General features: G+C 43.2%; 1 protein-coding gene across 4 annotated transcripts in view; it reads left to right on the top strand.

The window, feature by feature from the left end:
* SPATA13 (spermatogenesis associated 13) overlaps positions 1-23,163 on the top strand; it is a 221,042-nt gene that overhangs the window by 165,585 nt on the left and 32,294 nt on the right. For 2 of the 4 annotated variants that reach the window (XM_064172007.1, XM_064172017.1), the window contains 2 exons: positions 13,640-13,999; positions 17,572-17,716. In XM_064172007.1, the coding sequence (XP_064028077.1) occupies positions 13,640-13,999; positions 17,572-17,716 (505 nt within the window). Of the gene's footprint in view, positions 1-52; positions 135-13,639; positions 14,000-17,571; positions 17,717-23,163 lie in introns of those variants that run through there. The other 2 variants (XM_064172033.1, XM_064172026.1) reach the window with 2 other exon arrangements.

The raw sequence follows: 23,163 nt of genomic DNA, 5'->3' as shown, positions 1-23,163 counted from the left end.
GGAATAAATTTGCCGAGGGCAGTAGGATGAATGCTGCTCATCTACCATCTAGTGGTGATCTGCGATCATGACCCAAGAGGAACTGAACTGATCCCTCTCCTTCTGGCTTCCAGCAAGCCAGTACAGATTTTTAGGTGAGTGTGTACATTGAGCGCATAAGTTACTGCAGTTTTAGTTTTCACACCACATTCTGTTATAATCTAACACGGAATGGCAACTTTCTCTTTATATTATAACCTATTTTATGTTAATTGTGAGTGCCTGCCAGCGCTCACTTCAGGTGTCTGAAATACCGAGTGTGCACTGGTGGCAGCTCTGGGCTTGGGTAGTGGGCGGGTGGTCAGTGAGGGATATTGCCCTGTAGGAGATGAAGAAAATACTGGCCGGAGGACAAGCTCCTTGGCTGCTAGAGAAGCAGCAGAGGGACTAGACCCCTTCTCCCTTCCCTTTGCTGTGAGCACTGCCTGGAGTTTCTGTGTGTAGCAAAATAACTACGACCACTCAGACGGTGCAGCTGCATCTTGACCTCTGTTGTGATCCAAAAAAAAGCAAAGTTTTTGTAAGTGTTGTCTGTGGATTGGAAGCAGGAGCTATGCAGGACAGAGTTTTCTTCTGTTGTGCTGCGCAAGGGGTGTAAACTCTACTCTTTTTTCCACGCCTGCTTCTCATCCCATGTACTATCTGAAAGCTGCTGCACTTAAGAGTGGCTACAAAACAGAGAGGGTGGCATGGTTTCATTGCTTGTTTCCTCCTTCTTCACAGCATGCTGCCCTCAGCATGGAGGTACTAAAGATACCTATGCCAAGTTATGTTTTAATTGGAGTTTATTCAGCCCACAGGCACTTCTGTGAATGCTGCATACTCGCACAATGAGGTCACTGAGGTTTGAACTTTTGACTACAATTCTTTTTTGAACTCTACCTTACACCTCTGTATTACAGAACTGTACCTACCCAGCAAGTTGTTGCTGTGATGGTCAAGCACTTAGTTCATTCTCAACAGTCACTTCTGACATGAAGCTGAGCCATGCAGATTCCAAAGTGCTAACAGTTTGTCTGAATCTTAAACACAGTGTGTGCAGAAACAGTTTTCATTTCTCATGTATCCTCTTTTCTGTATGGATTTAAGGCAAAAGTATGTGTTCCAGTACAGCCACTAAAATCGCTGTGGCCTGGAGATGTATTTCACTACAAGGATGCTAAGCAATCAGGTTCAAGAGTGTTCTTCTTTCAGAACTGACTGCCACAGCTGGAGCAAATCTAGTTTATTCCTTTACCTGTATCACAGTATCACAGTATCACCAAGGTTGGAAGAGACCTCACAGATCATCAAGTCCAACCCTTTACCACAGTGCCCAAGGCTAGACCATGGCACCAAGTGCCACCTAGTTGATTAATTGGCCAATGAAACCTGTGAAACTTGGCCCATTTCTACCTTCCCTTTCCCTGATGCTGTAAAGCTGTATTTCCAGTACTCACAGAAGCATGTCTATCCATTTACCTGAATTGATGTTTTGGGGATGTTTTTTCCTGTAAGATTCAGTCATGAGATCCTGTCACCTCTGTCACCTCGATGGTTTCACCAAAATGCAAAATTTGGACTGAAGCAGGGAAGGTGTTTGGCTGCCTTTGTTGTTGGTCCTGCCAGAGATTGCTTTCCAGAGAGGAACTAATTAAGTACAGCCAAATCCATGCCTCAGCACTTGTTAAGCTGCAGAGGTGTGAGTCACTAAAGCTTGTCTGTGACAGCCTGTGCCTTCCTAGTCTCTGCTGTATGCCACTGTCACATACTGCTTTTCGACAGCATCGTGAGGTGATTAGGTACGAGTTTGTAACTGTCTTTCCTGCAAGAGAGCCCCATGGTGCTGTAGATAATAAAAAGTTAAATGCTGTGCTTTGAACTGGCATGTGTCAGCCATGAAGGCTGGTTAAGCAAAACACTTCTGAATTTGTTGCAAAAAGGACAAATTGAGCTATTTGGCATTTTAGCCAGTCCTTCACAACCCCTTAGAGCACCTGTTATTGAAGTTGCCTTGCTGATATCTGCCTTCACAATACACCAGACTTTTTATTACTTAAATATCTTATTTGCATGATGAAGTGAATGATAAATTACAGTGAAGAGGTAACTCTGTTGTAATTAGAGTTGAGTCACATTTTGTTTGCAGACTGTGTTTTCGGTGCTCTAAGGACCTGTCTGTTGACTCACTTAATGTTTGTGCTGCGTGAAAATTGGTGGTCCCAGCTAATTCACATTGTGCAGTTCCCCAGAACTCAGCTGCTGGCAGAGCTGAGCTGGTGTGTCCTGTACAGGTGTCTTGACTGTGAATATTGAGCACTGATTGCTTAACCTGGGCGACAGCTTATGGAGAAGAGGAAGAAGCTCTGTAGAGGTGGGAGTATGGGGAGGATTTAGATCTGTCCTCACAGTTCATCCTACCTATTCTTCTTTCAGAAAGGGTCCTCACAGTAAAGGATCAAAGGGTAGTGGCTGGATGTGGTCATGGTCAGTACTTATAAGGAGCATGCAGCAGCCAGAAGCTGAGGATGGGCATCCTTGGTACCTACCACAGGCTCCTGAGTGTTGTGGGACCAAGCATTATCACAGCTGCTGGGAGATAGCTTGTTTCAGCTCTGCAATTTATTTGTTTTTTTAATTTATTCACCCTGTTTCATCCATGTAATTTAGACTGTGGCTTAATCTGTATAACTGAAAAAGTGCTAAACTGTGAAGTACAATTAGGTAAAGTAAATAAGGAGGGCTTGTAATTTGGAGGAAGGGCTCACCACTCCAGTGGCACTCTGGTCTTGCTGGCAGTAGGGCCTGAGGACAGAGCAGCAGAGCACTGAAACAGGTTCTCCACACCATTTCTGATAGCAGACTGAGGTTTCAGTTAGAGCAAGTGATGTTGGTCTGATGTTACAATAAACTCTGAGCTGCTCTGCACAAGTCAGGATACATTCACAAAATTACTCCAGAGTTGCTCAGAGAGTGACTTCCAGGAGCACTTGCACAGAGCTAAACCAGAAACCACTGCACATTGCTGCAAATCCAAGGCTGCTCCCTTTCCTTACTACATTTGTGCTCCTCTGCTTTTTCATAGCATGTGATAGCTGACTCTGCTGTCAGTCTCCTCTGCCATCTCAGTATGCCAGGTACTGCTCACCCAGGGATCAAAAGTAATAGTACCACAGGGAGTGGAACAGCTCTTCTGGCCATGTCATTTGATCGTAACGTCAAGTGCGGTGTTGAACTGTCAGAACTGAAAATCCACCTCAATGCTAGGAGGCTACAATGTCCACAGTGAGCAGAAGTAGCTGCAGAGTTTCCTCCTTGTAACTTGCATTTCCCCTCACTGACATCTGGAGGCTGCTGTGCTTCTTCTGGTACTTACCTGTGTGCTGTGCTGCTCAGCGCAGGATGCCGAGCAGTATGCTATGGCAGGCTGGGAGACTGACCAGGTGCTGGAGGAGATTCAGCACAGCAGCCTTGACTCTCTGTACTTCAAGCTCAACTACAGCAACCACTTCCTTACTCCATGCTCCAGGAAGTTATAGCATGCAGACCTAGAGTTGCCCAAGGCAGTTCCACCCCATGGAAGCTGGAGTTTGTAACTGCTGCTGGGATCTGCTGGTGGCTGTATTTGGGCTTGGGCAGTGATGATGAGGCTTTACTCTGGGAGGCTGGAAAGCAGAGGGAACCAGAAGGCCTCCACCTGGAGAGACACTGAAGAGATGTAAAATCCTATGGCTTTTTATGTTTTGCTTTGTTCAGCTTTGAGTCTGTGGTTATAGTTGTTTCTTGAGGTTCACCAGCAGATATTACAACAACAGCCTGGAAAAAGTTGGTTGTTTTGCCAAAGAAAAGAGGTGTTTTTTTTACCTGTTACTTGATCTGATGTGTTCTGAGTCGCTAAAGAAACTGTTTAGGGATTATTTCTGCCTATATGTCTAAAAGAAATCATAGAATCAACCAGGTTGGAAGAGATCTCCAAGATCATCCAGTCCAACCTAGCACCCAGCCCTGCCAGTGAACTAGACCATGGCACCGAGTGCCTCATCCAGGTTTTTCTTGAACACCTCCAGGGACGGTGCCTCCACCACCTCCCTGGGCAGCCCATTCCAATGCCAATCACTCTCTCTGGCAAGAACTTCCTCCTAACATCCAGCCTATACTTTCCTTGGCACAACTTGAGACTGTGTCCCCTTGTTCTATTGCTGGTTGCCTGGGAGAAGAGGCCAACCCCCACCTGGCTACAATGTCCCTTCAGGTAGTTGTAGACAGCAATGAGGTCCCCCCTGAGCCTCCTCTTCTCTAGGCTAAACAACCCCAGCTCCCTCAGCCTCTCCTCATAGGGTTTGTGTTCCAGGCCTCTCACCAGCTTTGTTGCTCTTCTCTGGACACCTTCCAGCACCTCAGCATCTCTCTTGAGTTGAAGGGCCCAGAACTGGGCGCAGTACTCAAGGTGTGGCCTGACCAGTGCTGAGTACAGGGGCAGAATAACCTCCCTGACTCTTTTGCTACGCTTTACATGCTTGCTGTCCCAGTTCAGATACTGAAGTAAGGAAAGGCCAGGGCTGTGTTAGAGCACCGCCCAGCCGCCCCCAGGAATCAGTCACCGGACAAATGGTGGAAACAGCTTTCTGGTTTTAGCAGGCTTGCATTTTTATATGACCGAGGAGATTACTTCTGCAAAGCAAACACATTTCCCTGCAAACTCTCCTGTGCCGGTCGGAAATATGTTAGCTGATTTTGTTTAGGAAATGAGTTAGAGGAGAGCATGGAGGAAGTCCTTGAGGCTGAAGAAGAGATTTGAGAGTCAGGAGATCCGCTAGTCATTTCCAGTTTGGCTTTATGCTTCCTCTGTGACTTGTATGACTTAACTACTTTGTGTCTGCTCCTTATCTGTGAAACGGGGATATTATGAAGGTGAACTCTCTAATCTTGGTGAGGCACATTGCTGAGAGGGAAAGTGGTTTGCTTGTTGATTATAAAAAGCAGGCTTTCAAAATCAGGTAAAATGAAGCAAACCTGCTTTGAAAAATGCCTCAGAAATATATTTCTCTCACTAAATATCTTACATTAATGTCATCTTGCAGGTGCATTTCTTAGCTAGAACACCACAGTTTCTTTGGTGTTGACAATTCCCAAGACCAGATTTTTTTTTTCCAGTTTTTAAAACTTCCATAATGAATGTTTTACCACAGTAGTTTGTGGTGCTAATGGGGAATGATTTTACTGCATTACAAGGTAGAGTTAATGTAATTTACTTTATTACAACACAGTATTTCTTGCATCCATTCTGAGAGCTCATACCAGTATAGTTCAATGGTATTCCTTTAGGGAGTCCCTCTGTAAAGCAGTGCTCTGCTAATTTTTGTGCTGTGGGTCCACTCAAGTTTAGGGGCTGGAAGGAAAGGCAGATTATCTTGTTATAATGTTTGTAACATCCAAGCAGATGACGCTTATGTTAATTTTTGATATGATTGTATTACTCTGATTCTCTCTGCTTTGCTTGTTTGTATAGGTGGGGTCAGAGTGGCTGGAGAGCAGCCAAACAGAAAGGGATCTGGGGGTGCTGATTGATACCCGCCTGAACATGAGCCAGCAGTGTGCCCAGGTGGCCAAGAGAGCCAGTGGCATCCTGGCCTGCATCAGGAATGGTGTGGTCAGCAGGAGCAGGGAGGTCATTCTGCCCCTGTACTCTGCACTGGTTAGACCTGTAGGGTGGTTGTGGCCAGGAGGAGGTTGCTGTCTTCTCTCAGGTGGCCAGCGCCAGAATGAGAGGACACAGCCTCAAGCTACGCCAGGGGAAACTTAGGCTTGAGGTGAGGAGAAAGTTCTTCACTGAGAGAGTCATTGGATACTGGAATGGGCTGCCCGGGGAAGTGGTGGAATCACCATCCCTGGGGCTGTTCAAGGCAGGATTGGACGTGGCACTTGGTGCCATGGTCTAGCCTTGAGCTCTGTGGTAAAGGGTTGGACTTGATGATCTGTGAGGTCTCTTCCAACCTTGGTGATACTGTGATCCTGTGATACTGTGGTGTAAATATATATATTCTTAAATAGTTTTGTTGCAGTTATTTCACAGAGTGTATTCTCCTGTCTTGCAGACCACTGCTTAAACAGCACTGTGTTTTCTCGGGTTAGGTAATCAGTGCATGTATTTGGGGTCTTCTCAAAGGCTAAGTAAAAAGAAAATATGCTAATGGAAGAGGAGGCAGAGGGATGTAAAGAAATAGAATATAATGCAATTTGCAATTACTTAGGAATAGATGGAAGGTTCTTCCTTGTAAGCAAGTTGTGTTGGTTTAATAATTCTGGTTAGTTTGTGGTAGAAGCTGCAAACACTGCCTGAAAGTGTGCTTTTTTCTACTGTAAAAGGAATTCTTTCCATGATAACTGTTGCTGTGTTGGAATTGGTTAGCCTATGGGATTAATAAGGAGCCACTGGTCTCTCATAACCCCTTAGGATCTTTTCATAAAATCTGGAAAGAAAGCAAAAAATACATTTTCTGTGTGAAGCTGTATTGTATCTGGTCTCTCATAATGGCTACTGGAATGGGCTGCCCGGGGAAGTGGTGGAGTCGCCGTCCCTGGGGCTGTTCAAGGCAGGATTGGACGTGGCACTTGGTGCCATGGTCTAGCCTTGAGCTCTGTGGTAAAGGGTTGGACTTGATGATCTGTGAGGTCTTTTCCAACCTTGTTGATACTGTGATAATCTCTCTGCTCTGTCACAGGAGTTTGCAAATAAAAATATTGATCATATCCATGATATGTTTAAAAGCTTCTGACCTCAGTTTGTTGTAATGATAAATGAATTTCAACTAATGCTCCCCAACTGCTATTAACAGTAAGAGAAAATGCAAAGGTTGCCTTTTATCATGTACCTGCATGGAGACAAGTTGTCCAGACTTTCACTCTGTTAATTGAAGGTGATAATTGATGGGCACTATGCCATGGTCACTTGCTCCTTTATATATTTGGTGGCTTATGTGAACTGAGAAATCAATTCTAATGTTGTTACTGACATGTAGCATTTGGCAAGTAGTGTGGTAGATGGAAATATAAGCTATTTAATAAGTCACCAGTTGTAATGCTGGCATGTAGCTGTCATTGCTAGCGTGAGAATCACAGGATGTTAGGGGCTGGAAGGGACCTCCAAAGCTCATCTAGTCCAATCCTCCTGCCAGAGCAGGATCACCTATACCAGATCACACTGGAATGCATCCAGGTGGTCTTGAATATCTCCAGAGAGGGACTTTGTACATTTTTTATATAGTCCCTTAAATGTACACAAAAATGTGTACTCATGACATCAAAGTACAGGGAATACCTATGTAATACAAATACTGTGAGGCTTTTAATTCTTGTCATTTACAGAAGAAGACGACTGATTAGCAGAAGTTTCCACTAAGGATGTTGTGAAAATACTCAGCCTGCTCAGTTTGTCCTTGTAGCTTATTCTCAGCCAGAATCATAATCTGTTTAATTTGTCACACTTTTTTCTAAATTGCTCTTGGAAATTAATTTGCATTATTAGATTCTGGGTTTCTTCTTTCTTTAGATTACAGAAAGGGAGCCAAAGGTAGCAAGGCTGCATTTCAGCCAGACAGCTGAAAAATAGACACCAAAATAAGAAGCATTGCAATTCAGTGTGGAGCTAAGGAAAAAACCCAAACAAACCAAACATGCAGAAGATTTCGGTGTCCTCTTATCCTGCTATGCTTGTCTATATGTATACATTACATTATAAATATACAACAGCTGTGTGCCAAGAGGGAGGGGACAGGCTCTTCTCAGTTATGCCCTGTGGTAGGACAAGGGGTCATGGGTATAAACTAGAGCACAGGAAGTTCCACCTCACCATGAGGAAGAACTTCTTTACTGGTAGGGTCATGGAACACTAAAACAGGCTGCCCAGAGAGCTTGTGGATTCTCCTCCTCTGGAGACTTTCAAGACCAGTCTGAGTGTGTTCCTGTGTGACCTGCACTAGGTTCTATGGTCCTGCTCTGGCAAGGGGGCTGGACTTGATGATCTGTGGACATCCCTTCCAACCTCTATGATTATGAAGTAATAACTGTATCCATACATTTAGAACAGAAACATACAGTTAAAAAATCCAGTTAGGTAATGGTAGGAGTTGAAATGCAAATTAGTAAGTGGGAAACCTCAGTAACATACATAGGCATGAACAAGTTTATAGAGCAGTGATTTTTATTTTCGTTAGGGAGTTCATTGGTATAAACACATTAACAAAAAGTCACACAGGGATTCTGTTTTCCTTGCCCTCATAGCAGTGTGTGACCCTTCACAATGGTACCAACAGCAGCAGGCTGTGTTGGGTTAGACTTTAATAGGTTGGGTTTCTTCTGCAGTGGAGAATGTGGTTTGGTAGAGAACAAATTGTTTGGTGTGGCTGGCGTAACTGTGCCAGCAAAAGCCCTGCCATGCAATTTCAGGCACTGGCATTTTTTTGCCATTTCACTGATAAAGATTGCACCCACATAAGCAACATTTTATCAGTACTGTACAGGTCTCATGTTCCTTGGGCAGCACTCCCTCTGAGGACAATTTTGGGTGCTGAATTTATCAAATATACACTGTAATCTGAGTAGTAGTTGCAGAACCTGGTTCTCATCTGGCTCTAAAGGCTAGGCTAAGATTTCAGTAGGTAAACATGTGATGCTGATGTTGCTTACACTGGTATTAATGAGTAACAGGGAATGCAACAGCAGTCATGTGCAATTAAATGCAGCAGGGTTGTACCAGTGCCAGGTCAAACTGAGTGAGATCATGATCAAGTCCTTGAAGCTGCTGTGTCTGGGTTGGGAAATCAGTCTGGGCCCAGGCAAAGGAGAGATTTGGCCTGACTGGGCATAGGCTCTGCAGTATAATTGTCTTACTTGGGAGCAACCTGGGAAAGCTCCTTCCCTAGCTTGATTGGTGTGGGTCAGGGGGCACTAGAGATCACACCATAAACAGCACACGTGAAAGTGGCATGTACAGCTGAGCTGAGTTACCTAAAAAGAACTGCCAAATGCAGTGAGGGGCAGGTATCCAAGTCAGCTGCACACAGCTGGAAAGCACCCAGTGAGGAAGCTGCACCTTGCCAGAGCAGGAGGTGTGGACCAAGCAGGGTTCCCCACAACACTGGACAACGTGGTTGTAGTACCATCTACATCTACCTGCAGTCAGGTTTGGCACCTGGTTCCTGTCCATAATGCTCTGTAGGCTTGGCTGACACTGTTGGGTGCTCAACTGGAGGTGTCTTGAGTGGTTCCTCCTCCACTGGCTGCTTCTGGGTGTCCCAGGCCTTCTGTAGATCCTATGTTGTGCTTGCATCATGCATGGTATGTGGAGATATTGTAGAACATTTAGGACCTTCTAAATGGGTCCTGGGTACCTGTGTTCTGGCAATAAAATTTCACCTCAGATTTCTACAGGCTAAGATGCCAGCTTTAACATCTAGCTGGCATACAGACACCTTCACAACAGACAAGTTTAGATGTGGGAATCTGCAGTTGAATCCCCACTCTAAGAGAGACATACTACATGGGAACAACAGCAAATAAAAGTGTAACTTGGATCAAATTGAATGTTTGTTTGAAATGGCTGTATTTGTAGATATGCTGATGTCTGATAAAAGGAAAGTGAGTGAAATGCAGCAATTTAACTAATACTCTGTCACAGGGATTTAGATGTCAGATAAAATTAATTCATTTGCATCAGTATAAATAAGTAGAGCTGTTGGTGCCATGGTCTAGCCTGGAGCCCTGTGGTAAGGGGTTGGACTTGGTGATCTGTGAGGTCTCTTCCAACCCTGATGATACTGTGATACTGTGAAATCTAACTGGTGATGCAGCCTTAAGGACAAGATAAATAAATGCTAATAAGCACTGGTGGTCCTGTGCTGTTGCTAGACTAGTGGGTGTGAAATTCAGAAAATAAAATGTGGGTGCAGCTTAGACCTTTCATTCTCAGCCATCTTGGCATGCCTTGAAATTTTTGACCAGTGCTTGTAATGCATGCATCAGTGTATGCTGTTTTGATTGTCATCCTGTGTGAAGTGGCATGTGTATCTTTACTCATGTTTGCAGATGTTACCAATAATTATATGTAGCATTAACCTGTTTTCACTTATAGAGGATTAACCGAGAGAGGGTAATTTGAGGTCAGTGGTGCTGTACCAGTACAAAGCCTGGGACTTATCTTTAGAATTCCTTAAAATTTTTGATTGGTGTCAAGAATCACAGTTATGCTTAAGTGACTGCAGTACTGGAGCCTGTGAGTTGTGTGCTGGATATTTTATGCATACTAGTAAGTGGCTACTGATAAAGTCCTGTTTGAGTAGGCCATTTAGAGGAATGTGATGTCATTAGTCTGGTTTTCTCCAATTGTTGCTATGAGAGAATTTTGTTTTCTATTTTATTCTTCTTCAGTGCAGTTTATAATAGAGCCAAGCCTGAGAACACATGTCCTTCAGCACTGTTTATTGCACAGCAGCGGTTAATCTTGCTGTCATTTGGATCACTACTGTAGGTGGAGTGCTGCAGAAGGAAAGCAGTCCTTCTTTGCAAATGTTATTGCTCAAGATAAGGGTGTAAAAAGCAGATTAGGAGATGACATGTGACGTGTCCTTCCCTCAGTCTAAAAGTACGGGATCATGGGATGAACTTTGCCTGACTGGTTACACAGAGAGTGTTCTCACATTTGTAGCTCTTGCAGAGAAGTCTTTGCAAAACAAAAACATGAAATGGCTCTCATGAACTCCTTTCTCAGTCACTGCATATGTGGAGACCCTTTACCTGTGTCTGATTCTGAGGTAAGAACCTTATTTAACTGGCAATTTTGCTCCTCTGACCTGTCAGGGAGTGTGTGTAAGGAACAGCTTTGTTGAAGTTATGTCAATGCCCCAGCCATTTGTACTGAACTGCTTGTGCTGTTGAAACTGGTCCTGAGCTAAGATCTGCAGAGAGGGTAATGCTTGAGTGACATGTGTGATGCCATAGAAATCAGAATTTATGCAAGGGGTCTACTTAGAATGACTCTTATGCTGTAAGTGAAATAATTGGATGTAGAGCAGTGTATGACATTGATAATTTTTAATACCTTAATTGCAGTAATCATATTGAAATACTGACTAATAACTCTGCATACTAGCTGAAGTGTTTTAATATAGTGATATTTGTCTTAAGCTGTCTTTCAAACAAAAAGCAAAATATGTCCACTGTATCAGGTGACATGGTTGTACCAACCTGTTTGAAAATTGTAGATGGAGAAGAAGGTGACAGAAGATAAATTCTCTTTCACAGGCATCACTGTAAAAAGCTGATTTCCGGCTGCACATTTACTTTGAATATGCAATACCTGAAATGCCTTCCTTTGGTCTGAAACAGATGAACAAATTGTAGCCAGCCAGACAAGATGATGCCTCTTATTTTTGGAGTACTTAGTTTTTTAACATAGTGAGGGATGCACGTGGGTAGTCTGAAGAAGTAGATTGATTTATTTTCAAAAGAAAGTCAGAATTATTTCATAGTTCATATGAGAACTTGAGGCATGGTTCACTTGCTCAGCAGTGCTTTGGAGTTTATCATTCCCTCCATCAGACATTCATGCAAGCTGCCACCCAGCCCAGAAATGGCCATCTTACTTTCTCTGTTTCTTTTCTGTTCATTCTAAAGGAGTCAGGAAAACACTGAGAGTTTGTAAAATTGAGGGAAAAGTTAATAGAAAAAAAAACTTTTTTTGGTCAAAAAACTGCTTGAAAGGTTTTCAGCAATGTTACTCCAAATGTATTGAAATCCCTAAAAAATATTCCCTCTAACAAATATTTTGATAGAGGTTATTTTATTTTCGAACTTCTAGTGCCAGTGCAATTATGATACCTGTAGACATTAACCTCTGTGAGCCAGATGTGCTGTTACGTAGGAACAACATGCTAATTTTCCAAGCTTCCTCTCTCAAAACATGGGTTTTTCCCTGTGTTGTGTTATAATCTATCTGTGGTCCTAGTCTGTTAACTAGGTCCAGACTAAATACACTAACACGTCCTAGGCTGTAGACTCCTTGAGCATATTGAAAATTAGCTTCTCCTTTCTAAACTGGATGAGCTCACTCACCTAATTCTCACGTGGCTGCACAATCTCTAGATCTGACCCAAGTGGGAGTGTGGGTGTGAGTGGTAGGAGGGGGTGCAGCTGCCCGTACTGGTATTGACTTACAGCTACCTGGGATTGGCAGTCAGTCAGACCGCAGCCTTACTGTTTATTTTCATCACTGAATAAAGGTAAAGCTGAGGAATATCATAGAATGGTTTGGGTTGGGAGAGACCTTTGAAAATCATCTAGTCCAGCTTCCCCTTCTGAGGGCAGGAAATCTTTCGCTGGATCAGGTAGCTCAAAGCTCTATCCAACCTTGAACACCTCCAGGGAGAGGGCATCCACTGGATCTGTTCTAGTATCTCACCATCCTTATTGCAAAAAAATTTCTTCCTAATGTCCAATCTAAACCTGTCCTCTATCACTTTGAAGTTGTTGCCTCTTGTCCTGTCACTACAGGCTCTGTTAAAAAGTCCAGAAGCACAGCATGCTGGTTGTATTATTTCTACTGGTGTTACCTGGGTGTCCTGGTGGATAACAAGTTAACCATGGCACAGCAATGTGCCCTTGTGGCCAAGAAGGCCAATGGGATCCTGGGGTGGATTAGGAGGAGTGTGTCCAGCAGATCAAGGGAGGTTCTCCTCCCTCTCTACTCTGCCCTGGTGAGACCTCATCTTGAATACTGTGTTCAGTTTTGGGCTCCCCAGTTTAAGAGGGACAGGGATCTGCTGGAGAGGGTCCAGCAGAGGGCTAGGAGGATGATTAAGGGACAGGAGGGCATGGCTTATGAGGAGAGGCTGAGGGACCTGGGGCTTTTTAGTCTGGAGAAAAGAAGACTGGGAGGGGATTTGATAAATGTTTATAAGTATCTGAAGGCTGGCGGGGTGGGGGGGGACAGGCTCTGCTCACTTGCTCCCTGTGATAGGACAAGGAGCAATGGGTGTGAGTTGCAGCAAAAGAGATTCCGCCTCAACACAAGGGGGAACTTCGTTACTGTAAGGGTCACAGAGCACTGGCACAGGCTCCCTAGGGAGGTCGTGGAGTCTCCTTCTCTGGAGCCTTTCACAGCCTGTCTGGATGTGTTCCTCTGTGATCTGTGTTAGATAGTATTGTCCTGCTCTGGCAGGGGGGTTGGACTCCATGATCTCCTTGGGTCCCTTCCAACCCCTAACATCCTATGGTCCTTATGATCTAACATCCTACTTACGCAAAGGAGAAAGTCCTGTGAGTGCCAGAGCTGTTTTTCCAAGACATCATTCAGTGAATTCAGTGTTTATCATACAGTCTGTCTGTACTGCTGAGATTTTAGTGTTCTTAGTCATGTTTGTTTAGAGATGTTGGTGGTTACTCAGCACAAACATCACAGTGTCTTCCCTTTGCAGTTGGTCTCATCCTGAATTGTCAATTGCAATTTGTGATATTTCTGGTAACTTTCATTTTAGCAATGTTAAGTTGATCTGCCATGTGAAAAACTGACAAATTATTAACTGTCAGAAAATTCTGTTGCTTATTTGACTTGTTCACATTTAAAAAGGTTGTTTCTGATGACCACTGGAAGAGGTCTCCATCCCAGGATGAAGAAAAGGCAGACACACAGAAGATCACACCCAGGAGATGGGGCTCTGGAAGAAGATCTCGTCCCAGACCTCTCTCAGACTACGGTCAAATGTCAATTAGAAGTTTATCTATACCAGAAGATTCTGTTGCGGTGGAGTCTCAGACAGACTGCGTGGATGGGGAACATCAGCCAGGGCTGGCTTCCTTCGCACCTGTGATCCAAAGCAATACAGTAGGCTACCACAGAGGACGAAAAAGAAGACCCATCTCTGTAATAGGTGGGGTCAATTTCTATGGAAGTGGTCCAGAAGAAGAGATAGAAGGTCTGCTGACACAAGTAAGATAGGAGATGTGCTCTCTGCAAACTGCAAAAGACCCTTTCACTTCCTTGTCTCTATCTTCAGCCTAGAAAATAGAATGGATGCTTCCTTCTCTTCCTTCCCTTTTGTCAAGCTGACATCTTGTACTTACAATTCTGCTTTCCTGGTCACTAATTGCTTTGTGTTCTTGTTAAAAAACAAACCAGCATGGAATAAAACTGATGCTGACTTTGGGATAATCTTATTTGTATTGTAAATTAACCTTCTCCTTCCCTTGGAATGGTTATTATCTCTCATATTGGTATATAAGAGCATGTTTGTGTGCAGTACAGCTGTATGTTTAGTTTCCTTACAGGGTACAGAGTCTGAGGAACAGAGGAATACAAACAAATACGATAATAACAACACATTATTTATAGAACATTGCAGATTTTCCCCAAACAGGCTCACTCAGAATTGCTGCGGTGTTCAAAATCTTGATATTAACATAACAAGGGTACTTAAAACTAATATACTGCTTAAGAAAAGCAGTAATAAATTGATAAATTCATGAAAAAGAGTCTTAAGAAAACTGACAATAAAACATCTCTACTAAATTGACCTGATGAACTTAGGAGCCCTGTAAGAAAATAGCACGTGGTTAATTTAGGACTTGAGCACTACTTCTGTACTTATTTTCCATCTCTGATAGTCTTAGGTGAGGAATAAAAAAAAAATCCAAAAGATAAAAATAGCTCCTTTTCCACTTGAGGTAGTCCTGAGTGTGTGCAGTGTGTAGAACTTACGTGTTGGTAGTGGTGATGCTTTCTTGCAGTTGGTTACAGTGCTTTTGTCTCACAGGCTTTTGTAACACTGCACTGATCAAGAGCTTCCCACTTTCCAGAAAAGCTGGAGGACTTCTAACTAAAGCAATTGTCAAGCAACAAAAAAAACAAACAAACAAAAAAAATAGTATTTACATCCTCAAAAAATGTGACTCTAGTGGATTTTGAATGCTCTTAATCTTTCGCATGCCACTTAATCTCCTGCTGGGAAGTTTAGTGGCACTCCCCTGACTGAAATTCAGTGCTGAAACAATGGCAGAGTTTTCAGTCTCCTGTGAAAGTGTGGCCAGCAGGGTGAGGGAGGTGATTCTCCCCCTCTACTCTGCTCTGGTGAGACCCCACCTGGAGTACTGTATCCAGAACTGGAGCCCCCATTACAAGAAGGATGTGGAGGTGCTGGAGCGTGTCCAGAGAAGGGCCACTGGGATGATCAGGGGGCTGAAGCACCTCTCCTACAAGGACAGACTGAGGGAGTTGGGGCTGTTCAGTCTGGAGAAAAGGAGGCTCCCAGGTGACCTTATTGTGGCTTTCCAGTATCTGAAGAGGGCCTACAAAAAAGCTGGGGAAGGACTTTTCAGGCTATCAGGTAGTGACAGGACTAGGGGGAAGGGAGCAAAGCTGGAGATGGGTAGGTTCAGGCTGGATGTGAGGAGGAAGTTGTTCAGCATGAGAGTGGTGAGAGCCTGGAATGGGTTGCCCAGGGAGGTGGTTGAGGCCCTGTCCCTGGAAGTGTTTAAGGCCAGGCTGGATGAGGCTGTGGGCAGCCTGCTCTAGGGTAGGGTGTCCCTGCCCATGGTGGGGAGGTTGGAACTAGATGATCCTTGTGGTCCCTTCCAACCCTGACTGATTTTGTGATTCTAAAAGCAATTTTTAACATGAACATTTTTCTTGTATATTGCATTTTTTATTTCTTTATAATTCCCTAATGAAAAAAATGCATCTTGAAGCAAAACTCCCAATTGAAACCAATGAACCAGGCAAAGACTTTAGTTTCTACCCCTGTATAACTAGAACATTGTAGGATTAGTTTTATCATTACTTATCTTGGAGGAAAAAAAAGAATAAAATTATTGTTATAGATTTTAGGCTCAAAAGTAGTAGATGGATTTCAAGAGTTAGTAAGTACTGGCAACACAAATAATCCTTGTTGTACCATGTCAGCAATTTAACACTCTCCAAGCCCTTCATTTACTACTGAAAACAAATTGATCTGTCTTCAAACCTTGCTTGTATCAGTTTATTAATGCATCAAAACAGCTATGTGAATTGACTCTGATGCTGCTGCAAGGACTGGCTGAGGTTAAATGAGCATATTGCTGGATCACTGCAGACAACATCACAACTGTGGAACATTTCCAGTCTCATGCCTGCCACTGAGTAACAGCACATCTTTGTCTGTTCAGGGAAGGGATCTGGACCAAAGCTTTACAAGAAAATGTTAATTGCCCTGAAATGAATATATTTGTTGCTTAATCAGGCAGATATTTGAATATAGTAATTGCCATCACATCTGCTAGCTACCTGATCCATCTATTTGACTTACTCTGTGTGGTGCTACTCTGTGATGGGATCCTGGTATACTACTAAAGCATTAAGGAAATAAGATTTGAAAATGAAATTGTAGTTAAGTCATATTCAATATATACTGAGGGTTTTTCTGGCAGTCACATTAGAAAGTAAATCTGTAGCTGGAACGTAAAAAAGGACTCATGAGAAGCAGGAATGCATGTGCTAGAAGTATTTTATGTGAGGCTTTCAAAGTCTGATCTTCACATTGGTGATTTATTTTCTTAGAAGATTTGAAATCGTACAGCTACACTGGTTGAAAAATACAATGCTCATTCCTTCTTCATTGTATTTTGTTTTGGTTTGAGAGCTTAGGTGTCAGAAAATGCTTTTGAACAATACTGAATCACTGATTTTGTAACGGTGTCAACAGACAGCTCATTAAAAAACCATCCCTGATGTTTCAGAGTACTTGATGGAAGGGCCTGTGAACAGTAACAACTAAACAACTCAAAGATAAGAGAAGATCTAAGATAAGTTTCTCTGAAGATCTTGTGCTGAGGTCTGGCTGGTTTATGTTGCATGTTTATGCGAGGTCATTCAGCCTGGCTAATGTGGAGTAGTTCAGGGACAACATAAAGTTAGATTCAATTTAGCAAATAAAACAAGGGTATGTTCTCTAATCATAATTGAGCAAATGAACTAAAGAAGATGTCTTCTAAGTAAGGTTAGAGTCAACTTAATATTGCCTGTTTTTTATGAGACTCCTGTGAACTTAACAACATAGGAACATTTAGACAATTATTTTTGTCTTGTAAAATATGCTTATTTTACTCAAAAGCAATACATTTATTTGAAGACAGCAAGTGTCCCAGGAAACAAACCCAACTTGCAGCTGTAGCTTTTCTGGTCATTCTTTCTGTCTCGTCTTTCCCTTCAGGTGTGTGTTTACAACACCAACCAGCATTGCACAGGCTGGTCTTAAAGTAGTCAGGTCATAGAGCATTTGGGCATGCAGTATTACAAGATGAAAATCATACAGTTTCTGATCTTAGCAGAAGGCTCAGGAGTTTTTAATGTAGCAGAGAACTCTAATGCCATAAAATATTTTCTGCAGTGCTGCTGGAGGTGGTATGCAGTGATTTAAGCAATGGGGGATTTTACTGTCCCTGTAATTAGGTTAACTATCTGAGATCAGACTGCTCAGTTGAACTTGCTGGTAGCTCCACTAATACTGGATTTTCCTGTTTTCCCTGTAGCCTGTAGCACGGCCACCTGTTCCAGCACACCAGGTTCCCCCTTACAAAGCTGTTTCCGCCAGGTTCCGTCCGCTTACCTTTTCACAAAGTACTCCGATTGGCCTGGACCGCGTTGGACGACGGCGGCAGATGAGAACACCTAATGGTATGACAGACAAGCCTTTTTTAACTTTCTGGATCTCAGTTTCAGAATCCATCTTGGTCAGGAGGTAGATTGTAGTGTGGATCACAAAAGATTGCAATCCCAGTCAGTGACAAAGTAGAGCTCAGCTAAGTTCCTTTGTTTAGTGAGTTTCCCATTAGTAGCTGCTTCATTCGTGTAAAGTGTGTTTTTCACATCTACTGTTTGACACTGCTATGATTTATTCTTCTGTACTATTTACACTCCTGTATTTTCCACTGTCTGTTTATACACATGCCTGAAGATGACAGAATATGAAGAAAGTAAGATACAATTTCATGTTCTGTTTGCCATGCATACAGCTTAGCTGCCTAGATAGAAAAGCCTTAAATAATGAAGCAGCTTGTTTCAGAGAACTGTATGCAATTGCGGTTGTGTACTCAGTGGTGAGTGTAGCCCCACCAGGGTTCTGGCACATGATGAACAGGCTCTTGGAAAGGTTGTCTTATTGGAACCATTACCCTTTATCAGTTTCTGATGTCCTCCATGTATTTTTTGCTGTAATTGTTTACTATTGCCATGCATCACTCTCTTAGGTTAATAGAAAGTAGTGTCTAGTATTAGTGGAACATTTCCAGCACGTTGGACCAGAAGAACCTGGGCTAAAACTGTTTGTGTTCTTTCAGACCTCTGTGAACATAATCTCAATAGTTGTTAATGTTTCAGTGCCTAGAGATCAAAAATTACAGAATCATAGAATGTCAGGGACTGGAAGAGACCTCAAAAGATCATCTGATCTAGCCTCCCTGACAGAGCAGGATAACCTAGAGCAGATCACAGTGGAATGCATCCAGATCGTTCTTGAATGTCTCCAAAGAGGGAGACTCCACAACCTCCATGGGCAGCTGGTTCCAGTGCTCTGTCACCCTCACAGTGAAAAAAATACCTCCTCAGCTTCGCGTGGAATGTGAACCTATGCCTCAACTTCCACTCATTGCCCCTTGTCCTGTCACTGGGCATCACCGAGAAGAGGCTGTCTTCATCCTCCTGGCACTTAACCCTTACATATTTATAAACATGAATGATCTTTCACTGTTAATAGTGAGGAAAACAGTACTGGGGAACTTCACTCCACCTTTGTGTAGGAAGTGATGGGGTATCTCAGTCCCTGATTCCAGAAGCATTACTCACAGAAAAACAATTTTACCATGAGCTAGTTTTGAAAAACAGGAGACTCTTTAAGTATCATGGGCTGGGAATTATTTTCCTGGTTTTTAGTTATCCTTTCCATTTCATGTTTGGAAACCACATGAAACAATATTAGGTACCTAGATGACTGCCTGAGAGTATTATCTTTCCAGCTATTTAGCTTTTGATTAACTGGTCTCCTAAACATAAACACCAGGATAACAAATACACAAAGTAAGATTCCTGCCACTTTGCATGCCCATGAAGCTGAAGAGATATTGATTATGCTGAATATAACCTTTATGATCCATTACGGTAAATACAGAACTGTAATAGGCAGGAAACTGTATAGGCAGGAAAAGCTGAAATCAAAGCCTGAAGGCAAGTTGGGAATATTGTGGACTTTGTAGTTCGAGAGCAGTTGTGAAGATTTGTTAAGTAGCTCCAGTAGAAAATAATGAAGTGACTGGTGTCACATATTCTGATCTCTTTCCTTTTTCTCTTAAATTCACAAGGCATTTCCTTGTCTTTGAACATGTGAGAGTTTTTTGTTTGCTCATGTACAGTGAAATTTGAAAGCACAAAAGCCCTTTATTGTAGAAAGAAATTCTAAACGCAAGCACTGAAAGCCAGAGGTATCTTATTTTAGTTACTTGCTAAAGCCAGATACATGGCATGGCTGCTTTTATAACAATAGAATTGCAGGTGTGAACTTTTAGAATTTTGTACAAGACAAAAATCATCATATTGTAGGAGACAGAATAACAACCAGGACAACATGCAAGGGAGACTTCCCTGAAGGCTTAATGTTACTTTTGTGCCTAAAGTTTTCGATTACCTTAAAGAGATTACCTACTTATCACAGGAGAGCAATTTTTAAAGTGTCTTAAAAACTAACCCATCCATTTTGCACCCTGTGGCATGGGACTTGATTTGGGCTACATTAATTGGTAAACTTCTTTAGATAGTCTGAGCTTGGAGTAGGCGGGGTGGGATTCAGCTCATGTTTAAATCACCTACATTTAGTCTAAATGTCAGTACTTACATAAGAGTTAACCATTAGAACATCTATGACAGATAGTGAAGGCATGATTCAGTTACCCACCCCAGGGTCCAGTGCTGTGTGGAGTAACAGAGCATCTGCCTGCAGCTGGCAGATATGACAGAGGACCTATGGGAGGCCTCTTCCTTTCTTCAGTAGCAGCTGGAGGCCAGCAGGATATCCATAATGCTTTAAATAGTGCTGTACATTTAAAGCTCTGAGGACCTAGCCATTGCACTCAATGGAGGTTAGAGTATGAACTGCCTTTGGATGAGGTAGATTTCTCTCTCAGCTGTCTTAATTGTCACAAATATCTGCTGGTTCATTGAAATGTGGATTCTGACATTTAGATGAATAAATTTAATTCAGATATCCTGTCCTGGATGTTTGCCTGCAACATTAACCTGTGATGACATTTATTCCAGTTCATCAAAGCTGGGTAACTGAGTAGATTTCAGCATGTGTTTGGAGCTCAGCTCGAGAACTGAGGTGCAGGTGCAAACCAACTGTTTGCTGTGGAGAGCAGATTTTCAGGTTCTCCATTCCTATCACAAATCACCTCCAAACTCCACCTTGGGTAGTTTATTGGCCATGGAAGTGAACAAAGAGAAGTTATTGATCACTTCCTCTAGGCTCCCACTTCCTTGCTACCCTGTCCCTGTTCTTCCACCCCAAAAAGTGAGGATGTTATCCAGGAAATAAATTACCAGGCTACCATGCTGAGTGCTGTATTTGTAATTACCATGAAGTGGATAGAATATGTCTGATGTTGCAAGCAGCTCCATGGCAAGTACTGTATTCTGTGATGAGAGTGCCTTAAAAGCTTAGGGAAGAGGAAACAGTCGTTGAGAAGACCTGAAGGGGCATTGTGAAATTCACTACCACAGGTTAAGCAGTCCCAGACTGCTCTGGGCAGTGTGATGGTTATGTGATACTTTGAAGAATGGGACTTGCAGCTGATGGGAAAAGATTAAAACTATGCTGGTGGGTAAAGGGATTTAGTCACATAGATAGGTGGGCTTGATGATGCAAAGAGGATGTAGAAGTGTGCTGAGAGCAACTGGTGCCTCAAATGAAGAATGTATGCAGTCCTGAGGACTCCAGAGTAGAGGTGATAGTTGTGGATGGGTGGGTGGCAGGGAGAGTGTTATGGACAGCAGGCAAGCCCTGAAGGGAGGTAAAATTGAAGCTGTCAGGTAGAAGAAGCTAAAACACCAGCCCAATGGTGAAGTTGTTCAAAGTGCTGCCAATAGCACATTCAGTGTCAGACTGAGAGACCTTTTTAACCTCCAGGCACCCTCATGCAGAAAGTTGTATTAAAAAAGAGGGTGACTCAGATTATTTACAAATGGAGGAACGTTTGAATTAAAAAAGGTGGTTTGTTTTCTAAACCAAGACAGAGGCAGACTGCTAACATGCAAATTGAAAGATTATGGAGTAATGTCTACACAAAGAATTAGGAGGAAGCTGGCAAGGTGAACTAATAGACAACACAGATCAGCACACCCTTTGCAGCTCATGTAATCACTGCATTCCCACATGGAGGATGAGGCAGAAGGTGACAACTTAAGCAAGAAATATTCAGGAACAGTGGGACAAACATTGAAATAGGATTTAGAAAAACAGGCAAGCCTACCAGTAGTAGTGAAAGTTTAAAATGTAAGTTGGAGAAATAAACATGTTTTTAAAGAGGTTAGATGGCACACATCATTTGGTTGAAGGAAGATGATCAGTGGAGTATAACCAGCATATCCTGTCACCATTGTGCGAGCTGCATAGGGATTACAGAGAAGATCATACCAGTGAAAGAGGTGCTTGAATCATAGAATCAACCAGGTTGGAAGAGACCTCCAAGATCATCCAGTCCAACCTAGCACCTAGTCCTATCCAGTCAACTAGACTATGGCACCGAGTGCCTCATCCACTCTTTTCTTGAACACCTCCAGGGACGGTGCCTCCACCACCTCCCTGGGCAGCCCATTCCAATGCCAATCACTCTCTCTGGGAAGAACTTCCTCCTAACATCCAGCCTATACCTACCCCGGCACAACTTGAGACTGTGTCCCCTTGTTCTGTTGCTGGTTGCCTGGGAGAAGAGGCCAACCCCCACCTGGCTATAACCTCCCTTCAGGTAGTTGTAGACAGCAATGAGGTCTGTGCTGAGCCTCCTCTTCTCTAGGCTAAACAACCCCAGCTCCCTCAGCCTCTCCTCATAGGGTTTGTGTTCCAGGCCCCTCACCAGCTTTGTTGCCCTTCTCTGGACATGTTCCAGCACCTCAACATCTCTCTTGAGGAGCCCAGAACTGGGCGCAGTACTCAAGGTGTGGCCTGACCAGTGCTGAGTACAGGGGAAGAATAACCTCCCTTGTCCTACTGGCCACACTGTTCCTGATGCAGGCCAGGATGCCATTGGCTCTTTTGGTCACCTGGGCACACTGCTGGCTCATCTTTAGCCTACTATCTATCAGTTCCCCCAGGTCCCTTTCCTCCTGGCTGCTTTCCAGCCACTCAGTCCCCAGCCTGCAGTGCTGCTTGGGGTTGTTGTGGCCAAAGTGCAGAACCTTGCACTTGGCCTTGTTAAATCTCATCCCATTGGCCTCTGCCCACCCATCCAGCCTGTCCAGGTCCCTCTGCAGGGCTCTCCTACCTTCCAACAGATCAACACCTGCTCCCAGCTTGGTGTCATCTGCAATCTTGAATCTATTAAAGACAAACAAAGAGCCAAATCAGATTAAAAAAAACCCAACAAAGAAAAGACTGGATCATCAAGTGTCACAAGATATGGGGAGTAGAGTGCCATGTCTATACAGGAAAAATCTATCATGACAGAATTTAATCTTGAACCACTGAAAATCACCAGGATGCTGATAGTAAATGGGACACATCAAGGACACCAGAGAAGTTTCAAGGGCAGCAACACAGTCAGTACAATGAGACTTAAACTGCTGTTGTGTGGGTTAAGCATTGTCATGGGGAGCAGTGCTATGATTCTTAGGTGTGCCATAAATGAATCCTTGGTGCAGCTAATCAGGAGATGTACAGGAAGGGAAACAACTCTGGAACCATTGCTGGTTATGTGCAGGATCATACATAGAGCCGTTTTGTATGGCTGGAATGTGTCTCATCTGACTGTACAGCCTTGTAAGCTTAACTAGGTGACCTTGACTGGAAAACATGGATAATTTAGGATGCTGTCTATTGGCCAAATACAGCTAGATAGTGAATCTTGCCTTCTGTGCCC

The sequence above is a fragment of the Pogoniulus pusillus genome, chromosome 3, assembly GCF_015220805.1.
Source record: "Pogoniulus pusillus isolate bPogPus1 chromosome 3, bPogPus1.pri, whole genome shotgun sequence".
NCBI lineage: Eukaryota > Metazoa > Chordata > Aves > Piciformes > Lybiidae > Pogoniulus > Pogoniulus pusillus.
This window is presented reverse-complemented; position numbering and strand designations above follow the sequence as displayed.